The sequence below is a fragment of the Bactrocera tryoni genome, chromosome 2 (assembly GCF_016617805.1).
Source record: "Bactrocera tryoni isolate S06 chromosome 2, CSIRO_BtryS06_freeze2, whole genome shotgun sequence".
NCBI classification, from domain to species: domain Eukaryota; kingdom Metazoa; phylum Arthropoda; class Insecta; order Diptera; family Tephritidae; genus Bactrocera; species Bactrocera tryoni.
In genome coordinates this window covers 28,592,299-28,602,625 of record NC_052500.1, presented here as the reverse complement: position 1 = coordinate 28,602,625, position 10,327 = coordinate 28,592,299, and the positions used below count along the sequence as shown (strand labels likewise).

Sequence of the window (10,327 nt, the reverse complement as noted above, 5' to 3'; positions counted from 1 at the left end):
GGAATTAAGAAATGTTAATTTACTATTTTTCAGTTTTTAATCCAATATGTTTTTATGTTATATTAATTTATAATGCAAAATCTGTGAATTAAAAATTTGCAACCCTGTTTGTTAATGTTATACGTCAGCTGTTTGTAAATGCTATTGTGTCACAACATATTTTTGCACTGCACTTTACTACAATCAGCTGAACCTTAAATAACAAAATGTGTGTTAATTTCATTTGCCAAATGCAAGCTGTGCTTACACAATTAGGAAGAACTACATCGTATATTTCGCCAGCCAAATGGCTTTAAAGCAATAAAACCAGTATTTGTTAACAAATTGGTATAGTAACAAGTTGGCGTCCACAGTTGGCAACTTAAAAATTGCTTAATTTCAAATTTAACGTCAACTGCAGAAGCAAGTGTCTCACATTTTCAAATTTTCACGTATTTATGCTGCTTGTCTGCTTACTCAAGCACAAGGCGCGCAACTAACATTTTCCAACGCGTACAATGTTTATGCAAATTTATTGTTTATGTTTTGTCAACGCCATGCGCTACTCATTTCTTATTCATTTATTTTTACTTTTTTATAATAAAAGTGGTTTACTGCTTGCATTGATTTCATTCACCGAGTATTTCTTTGTTTTGCTGCTTCGCTTTACAACAACATGTATTATATATTTGTATATCAGCTATTGTTACTACAACTATATAGGTATATATATGTATATATGTATTATTATTAATTTCTGTTTACTACTAACACTCATCAAATAGCGCATTGGCAATCCAGCCACGAGAATTACTTGTTTAATGTATAAGTTATATGTATAGGTATATGTAATAATATATGTATACGTAAAATACTGCGCCTTGAACAACTCACTCTACCTATGCTGCTTCACAAAACAGCTGATTAGCAACATCAACCGAAGCAGCAACGCCATCATCATCATCAGCATCATCCTCATCACGCAAAAGAAGACATTCTCGGCGGGCAATTTCGCATGAAATATTTTCGTTTTAGATTTAAAATTTTCTCTGCATTGAATTGTAGGCGAATCGAACACACATCGTGCTTCGTGCTGCCTGTTGCTTACAATATTTCGTTCTGTTTTCTTTTTCCTTTCCCCTTTTTTGTTTTTTTTTTTTTGCTAAGCAACATTCAAAAAGAACCGATCAGCGGCCTCTCATTGTCTTTCAAGAACAAAATTACAAAACATAGAGTAATCGCTTTATAACGCCTGGTGGATTGAGCCATTGCGAGCAACAAATACTTTGCAACAAAAGTGGCACATACATTGCGGGTTTGCGGCTAGTTGTGTACGATTATTTTTTGGTTCAGTGTCTGTGTGTGTGTGTTTGTTGCATGTGTTCTGTACGTACATACACTACTTAGATGCCATCAAAGCCGTACACTTCTAGTACACGTATTTCAAAATCACCAGAGGGACAGAGCGGCGGATTGTTGAAGGTCTTGCAACTGTCCGTTTTGCCAAATCGTATGTTCTCGTCCATCCAAATGGCTTGGCCTTCACTGTAGGCGGATAATCGTAATATTAGTATTTTTAAAAAGCAATGCATATATTTATAAGTTATATAACTACCCGCCACCGATGGTTATCATTTTCGAATCGGCTGCCATGAATAGCTCCGACGCATGTCCCAAATCCTTCTCATTCTCAATACCGACCCACGGGTACTTGGCGCGCTCCGGATAGAGTGAGAAGAGGAAGGTCTCGCCAGTGCCAAAGTAGGCCTGACGCTGGCCTTTGTCATCTTTGACATTGCGTTCGAACCAACGAGTTGAGCAGTAGGCGCCAAAGACCTGCAAAGAGTGTAAACATTTTTTAGATTTTATTTTTTTTTTTTTAATAAAAAAATAGTTATGTGTTACCTCATTATTGCACGTTTTGATCATCATGAGCGTGGGCTCGTGCTGCTCGACGCGCACATAGAAGGTGGTCAGCGAGCAACCGTGTTCCTCTGTGGTGTAAAGCAGTACCGGCTGATACATTGTTATCCTGACGGGCAGCCATGACCAGAGTGTAAAGAGCTGTAGATGAAAAACGCTTATTAGTCTTTTGTCTACAACGACTTGTTTAAATACTAAAAAAAAAAAATATAAATAAATAAAAATGCAAATAAAGCTTTTTAGCATTCTACGGATTAATTGAAACAAATCAAATACGCATACGCTCACATACATATAAAACAATGCACAAACAACAAAGGTTATTAATGTAAAAATAATTAAACAAATTGACGAATTTCTTCGTCCAATAATTTCAACTAAGTGCGCTCTAAATGGAAATGTGTCATTCGGTTTTCATAACTGTCATTTCTATTATTTATTGTTTATCATTAGGACTTGCACTAATTTGTATACCCTGCGTAGGGTATATTAAGTTTGCCACAAAGCTTGGAACAGAAAGAAATGTCGAAGATTCTATAAAATATATGTATAACGGGTGATTCAAATAGATAGTATTCGACCGCCGAATACCACGTCTATTGTCGCATTTGGAACGAAGAGCAACCTGAAGAAATTCAAGTTATGTGCTTTGTGAACCGGTGGAATCATCGATCCCACTTCCCGCACATCGCATCAATCAAAGGATTTATTGAGAAAACACTTCGGTGAGCAGAAATAATTGCGAAAGAATGTTCTTTCGAATGATAATAAACATTCCCCATTAATTATGAAGTTTCTGTGTTTCACTTTAAAAATGTGGGGACCTCGAAATGGATCACCGTATATAATTCCTTATGTTCTAGCATTTCTGGTAACCTTTTTTGAAACTTACGTAATGAGAAGTTAAGATTTGGTAGGAAAATCTGAAATATATGGCATCAAAACTTAACAACGCCATGCTACTCTTAACAGCAATTAAACGAAGAAGTAAACAAAGACAGCATTTAAAAAAAACTCATAATAGTAGAAGAAGTTCGTTAAGGGATTACTACTACTATTGGAACAAATGAAGTGAACTCTATTACGGATTCTTTTTATAAAAATTATGCCTGTAACGGTATGAAGACTAATCGATATTTTCTTATTTATGATATCAATTTATTGATTGATATTAATTAATTTATCGATTTCACTTTATTCATCGATATAAATTTTTTTATTGATATTAATTTATTTATCGATATGAACACATTTATCGTTATTATTTTACTCACAAATTTAATTCATCTATCGAAATTTAGTTAGACATACTATATCGCAGTTACGTTATTCATCGATATTAATTTATATAGTGATTTTAATTTATTTATCGATATGAATTCATTTATCGATATTTCTTTATTTGTCGACATCAATTTATTCATCGATAACAATTTATTTACCGATATTAATTAATTATTGGTATTAATTTATTTATCGATATTAGTTCGTGTATCTATACTGCTTTATTCATCAATAGTAATTTATTAAAAAATTAATTCATTTATAGAATTTAAGTTAGGTATCGAAATTAAGTTATTCATCGATATTAATTTATTTATCTACTTATATGAATACATTTATCGATATTTCTTTATTTATCGACATCAATTTATTCACCGATATCAATTTATTTACCGATATTAATTAATTTATTGAAATTAATTCATATATCGATATTATTATCTTTATCGATATAAACTTATTTATCGATACTAATTCATTTATCGATATTAATTTATTTATAATTTTTTTAAAATAGTTTAGATAGATACAATTTTCATAGTTGTACAAAATGTTGGAAAATCGATACACAATTAAACCCATTTAGATTAAAGAATTATTTTTTTCCAGACGTCACTAATACCATAAGTTGAAGATATTGAGATTATGGCTGAAAGTTTTATAACAAAAAATGGGACTACTTTACAGACACTCAGAACGAATAAATGTGGTCATAAACTTTGAACAAATCGAAGCACTAACAAATCTAAACTAGTTTCAAAACCTTTCAACTGTTTCCAAGGACAAAGACAATAAAAACAAATTCTACAAAATATAACTCGAAAAGGGAGCTGGATTTCCAAAAGACAAACACTATTTACATATGTACATAAATTTGAAATGTTTTTGGTGTGAATTGCTTCCAAAGTTTATGGGCTTATGTGTACGGTATATACGAGTGTGTTTTGCATGTACTTATGTGGGGCGTTCTGCAAGTTAAAGAGACTTGCTGAGGTCTGCCATAATCGTTTTGTATTAATTCTTGTAAGTTGTTGATGTTTGTGTGATTTTGGTTCGTTTCTCTTGAATGTTTATTGCTTTACTTCGGGTTTTGAAAGTACTCTATGATTTTGTAATTAAATAATGAAGAAAGCCAAAGCGTGTTTGAATCAAAATACCGAATTAGCTTTTGGTAGGTGATTTCACGGCGCGATAAAACTTGGATTTATATGTGGCCAAGCTCTGTCGACACGACAGCATTTCGCCAAATTAATTGGAGAACCTTGTTTGTCGTTGATTTCGGTTACTGACACTCGTAAACTCCAGGTCTAACAAATTATCATATTTGATATATAATAACTGATACCAATTAAGAAAAATCTCGACTAATCCCTAGGTTGTCTTTTACCTTACGGGATTGGACAACTGTAATGTTGCAATCTGCACTTCATCATAAAATTTGACATTTTTTAAGGCATACATACTTAGAACCCATTGACTTAAGAGCGCTATTTGTGTTGTTTAGAGAAACTTATAATAAAATGGAATTAAATCTCCAACATATTCGCGCGACTATTTTTTTTACAATTTTCGACGTGGAATAACTCGGCTAGAGAGCATAGATGAACTTCATTAATTTTGAAGCTCCACCAAGAATCTCGTAGATCACCTCAAGACGAATTTCGTAAGGATCGTATTAAATGAGTTGTTGCATCATGATATTTCGACTGTATGGATGGCTCGAGATGAGCCAAAACCGACACAAGCTGTTCGAATACGAAGCACTTCCAAGCAAATGGTTGCAGTTTCATCGCCGAAGACAGATCACTCTTGATTAGGACAAAGCGAGCTCTTACACATCGAAACAACTGTATTTCTGAGCACGACTTGATGAGACATCCACGGCATAGTTCTGACTTGGCACCGAATGACTTCCTTTTAATCCCGTACACAAGAAATAAACTAAGGGTATAACGTTTTTCGACTGAAACAACTGCATTAAACGTATTGTCCTAACTTGGTTATAAGTAAAATGAGAGTTCAACTGTTTTCGACACCTGGGGAGGCGATTGATGAGTTCAGATTTCATGTTTTCGAGATACTTAATCGTGATAAAGTGAAAGAAGTGTTTCGAGAATTGGTTCAAAAGCATACAAAAGTGTGTAGATTTTAACGGATAATATTTTGAAAAACAATAAAGCGATTTTCGATGATGAATATTTTTTGTTTTGTTCTCAAGTTCCGAAATATAAAAGGCAATCCTCAGGAGGATTCGAAACTTTCAAATTTGCCTTTTCATGCTGTACAACCTGTTTGTGATGCCAACGCCTGCCCATTGGGTGAACGCCATAGAAACTGTGATGCTAAGAAGAAAACGGAGGCACCTTATTAACAAATTTAATGACCTATGTGACTGAAAACGAAAATTGTTACATCAAAGGGCGCACTCTGGCTAAAAATATGAAAATAGTTGAATATTTTATTTTAACATAAAACCATTCGGAGATATCGACTTGTATAAATTCGTGTTTAACCGACTATCGAAAGCACGAATGCTCAATATGTACTTGCAAAACCCTTGCAGAATGTAAGACTGTGTTTTTTTTTTAACTGCTTATTGTTAGGTGTATTGTACGAGTAATTAATTCATGTTTATTGCAATTAAAGAAAAAAGTGCGGTTCACCAGATGGCGCTACGAATGTGTTTGTATTGAATCTTGAATACTTAAAGTTTACTTTGTATCTTGTTTACATTGCAAAACATTGTAATTTCAAATATATTCGTGCCAAAAATGTAGTTATAAAGACTTTCATTAATCAACAACGATCCACGCTATAAACAACCAGAACAAATATACTAAATATTTATTAAAAAAACAAAAAAGAAACAACACTAAGCAAAAGTGTAGTTCGATAACATTGAGATTATCCAAGAAATAAGTGAGTTTAAAAATGCGTTCACTCTATTTTTTAACAACTATATATGTAATAGGTATATAAATCTGCAGTTTTTGTTAACACAAAAATCACACTTACATCTTCACCGGAGCAAACTAGACTCTTTAGATTGTGTATGGGGTAAACACCCATAGCAACTGCTCTATGGCCAGGCGATTTTTCGCCCTATTGAGCGCAGGCAAATGAGTAATCGGTTTTATGCGTTATAAATAATGGGTATAAAACGGGTATTTATAAGGTAAATAAGGTACAAAGCAAGGTATTTCAGAAAAAAATTGAATAATAATAATAGTTTTAATTTGAAACAATAAAAAAAACAATGAGTTATAAATAACGGGTATATGACGGGTATTTATAAGGTAAATAAAATTCAAAGCAAGATATTTTGATAAAAAATTGGAAAAAAATAATAATTTTTATTTGGCGCGGTAGTTTAGGGTTTACAGTTTTAAGAAGAACATAAAAAAGTTTATGAAACCAAAAAAAAAAACAAAATACGTTAAAAATATCGGTAAGGTAAATAAAGTTCAAAGTTTCAAAACGGTTTATGAAGCAAAAAAATTGGTTATAAATAACGGGTATATAAATATAAGGTTCAAAGGTTCATTAAAATATGGCGTAATAATAATAATTTTAATTTTGCGCGGTAGTTTAGGGTTTCCAGGTTCAAGTAGCGCATAAAACGGTTTATGAAACAACATAAAAAATATTTTAAAATTTTGAAAATATATTTTTAAAATAAGAAAAGTAAAATATATTATAGTCCATGGGTCGCAGGGTATTATTCGTCAGCAGATTTAGGCGTTAGGCAGAGCAGGGTCGAGAGAGAGAAATAAAATATTCACATTTTTATGGCAGCATTTCAAAAAGAGAAAAGAAGTTATAATTAAAAGTATTTCGTTACTCTTGCAATTGAGTTTAGATGTAATGTAAAATGTTTTTTTTTTCCTTTTTTCTTAACTAATTTTTCACAACAAATTTCAGCCAATCAAATATGTATAATATTGCACAAACAATTTTAGTAATACACAACAAAACTTTAGTCCTTTCCTTGTTGCCAAATAACATGTGTGTTTACATAACGATCGCAATGAAAATAAATAAATGGAACAAAGGTAAGCAAAGAAAACCGAAAATAGGTGACAAGTCATGCCATTTTTTTTATTTTTTGCAAGTTTAAAAGTGGAAAATGCAATAAAAGCGAAAGGATAAAACAATTTTGAGCCAAGTGCAAGCAAAGAGCGCCACTTCAGCAAGGTAGTATATGATATTTAAAGGCTTAGAGGTTACAGATAGGCAAGTGAAACGAGTTTTCTTACAAGAAAGCACGAAAGTGTTAGTAAATGGTAGCACAAAAACAAAAAACGACACACCCACACGTATGCATGTTTGTATGTACGCGCGCAGAAGCAGCACGAAAAAAATATATATGTTAAACCAAAGACAATGCAACACCGACAAATCAACGCCCATTTAAATCAAGACAGTAGACAAACTCAACACGGCAACGCAAACGGAAACGGAAATCGACACAGTAACGCAAACTGAAAAGTGTAATTAAACGCAAAACTAGCATACAAGTAGTAGAACGAGCTTTGCATTTGCATTAGCAGCTGTTAAATTATATATTATATTGTTTTTGTTTTTGCTTTTTGCATTTTGCTATATAATTCAAGTATTGATAATAAGTTATGCTGTGTGTCCCATACCAAATTGCGACAGGTCTCGGTGTACAATCGCTAAAATGTTGCAATGCACATTTCGGCAGTTCACGAGAGTTACGAGAGTTACATATGCGAAAAAGTAAACGAAATGAAAAAACAAGATAGAAATCAAATTAAATTCGTTACTTGTTGTGGCTTTGTTGTTGTTGTTGTTTGCTACAGTGTGTTTTCTATATAGATATTAATATTATATATTTACTAAGCTATTGGTTAAAACTAAAACTAAGCAGAGAGCAATTATACAAATATGTACACGGCGTGTCACAAAAATAACCGCACTTTTTGGTTACATAAGTCACATAGAAAGTACCAAATGTATTTACGCTGAAAGTTATTATTTATGCAACAGTGGCGTACCCACGGGGGGAAAGGGGGGTGATTTTGGGGTCAAACCAACCCAACTCTCAAATCTCTCCTTTTTCCAAATGAGTGGTTTTAATACCAATTCAGACAAATTTACGAAGTAACAACACCATGGCAAATATTTTGGAAGGAAAATCCGCGCAGAAAGAAAATTTGGTTCCATCACTGCTATGCAATACAGGTGCCATTAGATACAATACAATGATTGGAACGATCAACCAGCGAAAGCAAAATATGGACACAATGCACCCCTGGTCGCGGTGCAATCCTCATCTATTTATCAAAGCATAAATATTTTATGGAAGTAATGTTCCTCAGCAGCTCAGTTATCGTGGCTATAAGCTTGGCTGGGATATTATCATCAGCGTACGGAGTGATAGAAATTTCATCTGGTGGTATTGTGCACTTTGTAAATAATGGCACAATTGCAAATTTGTTTCCTTTATCGAAATGGCTGTAACCTTTAACATCTGTTATATGATTTACATGAGCTCCGATGCATTTGAAAGAAGATGAATGTACCTTTTTAATGCTGCAAATTTTCAACTGAAAACGCTGCTTGTTGTTTGATTATATATAAAGTGCGGTTATTTTTGGGACACAACGTGTATGCATAAAATGTGCGAACAAAACTTTCGTTATTAGAACTATTTTTGCGACAACAGGGTACTGCAAAATATTTTTTTACGATTTTAAATAATTTTCTTAATATTTTATCAAACTTTTTCCGGAATATTTATCACGAAGTTCATAACACGCAGAAGAAACGTCGGAAAACCTCTAAAAAATATATATAAATATCAATATGACGAGACGAGTCGATTTAGCCATGTCCGTCTGTCTATCAGTATATAGGCGAACTAGGTCCTCAGTTTTTGAGATATGAATCTAAAATTTTGCAAACGTCCGTTTCTCCCCAAATAAGCGAGACATATTCACAAACTTTCGTACGAATTATTGTTTAAGATTAAGTTTCGCGTTAAACGCAGGCTTCCTAAGGGATGACTACTCTTTATGAACCTATTAACTGAATTCCATCTGGTACTACAATGGTCGGAAACTGGTCTATACCTATTGTTTAAGACAACAGTTCAATCTCCAATGAAACTGTTCAAATCTGGCCACTACAGCATATATGTATGTACATACCTGTAGCTATCCTACAAAATGATCGATTAAAATCAGGTTCTTGTAAGGAATATTTGATTTTAAAAAAATAGTATACCCAAATGTGTGAATAAAAAAATTAAATTTTTAGTCTCGAAAATTCTAATTTAGATTTTTAGTTCTTAATACCAAAATCGGAATTTTAATCAAAAGTTAATTTTAAATAAAATTATTTAAAATTAGGTTTTCAAATTAATTAAAAATTTAATTAGTTCAATTTTTTTAAATATTTTTAAATAATTTTTTTTTTTTTTGTTACACTTTTAGATTAATAAAAATTTTAAATACAATTTTTTAAATAAATTAAAATTAATCAATTTTTTTTTAATATTTAATTTAATTAATTAATTTTTCTTAATTAAAATTAAATTTTAACTTTTAAAAATTTTCAAAAGAAATTTTCAGATTTTTAATTAATGCCGAATTAAATATTGAAGATCTAATTTTAAATTAATTTTTTTTAACTTTTTTAAAAAATTTTTTTTTTTTTTTTAATTTTTTGTTACACTTTTAGATTAATAAAAATTTTAAATACAATTTTTTAAATAAATTAAAATTAATCAATTTTTTTTTAATATTTAATTTAATAAATTAATTCTTCTTAATTAAAATTAAATTTTAATTTTAAAAATTTTCTAAATAAATTTTTAGATTTTTAATTAATACCGAATTAAATATTGAAGATCTAATTTTAAATTAACTTTTTTTAAACTTTTCTTTTTATTTTTTTTTTTTTTTTAATTTTTTGTTACACTTTTAGATTAATAAAAATTTTAAATACAATTTTTTAAATAAATTAAAATTAATCAATTTTTTTTTAATATTTAATTTAATAAATTAATTCTTCTTAATTAAAACTAAATTTTAACTTTTAAAAATTTTCAAAAGAAATTTTCAGATTTTTAATTAATGCCGAATTAAATATTGAAGATCTAATTTTAATTTTTAGA

At 31.0% G+C, this 10,327-nt stretch overlaps 1 protein-coding gene across 8 annotated transcripts in view; it reads right to left on the bottom strand.

Annotated features, from left to right (window-relative positions):
* Positions 1-510: 510 nt before the first annotated feature.
* Positions 511-10,327, bottom strand: part of LOC120767222 (GTPase-activating protein skywalker) — a 166,474-nt gene continuing 156,657 nt past the window's right edge. For 4 of the 8 annotated variants that reach the window (XM_040093041.1, XM_040093043.1, XM_040093042.1 and 1 more), the window contains 4 exons: positions 7,833-7,862; positions 1,885-2,043; positions 1,595-1,815; positions 511-1,524 (listed from right to left, as the gene is read on the bottom strand). In XM_040093041.1, the coding sequence (XP_039948975.1) occupies positions 1,383-1,524; positions 1,595-1,815; positions 1,885-2,043; positions 7,833-7,862 (552 nt within the window). In that variant the 3' untranslated portion in view covers positions 511-1,382. Of the gene's footprint in view, positions 1,525-1,594; positions 1,816-1,884; positions 2,044-6,201; positions 6,289-7,832; positions 7,863-10,327 lie in introns of all 8 variants that reach the window. The other 4 variants (XM_040093047.1, XM_040093046.1, XM_040093048.1 and 1 more) reach the window with 3 other exon arrangements.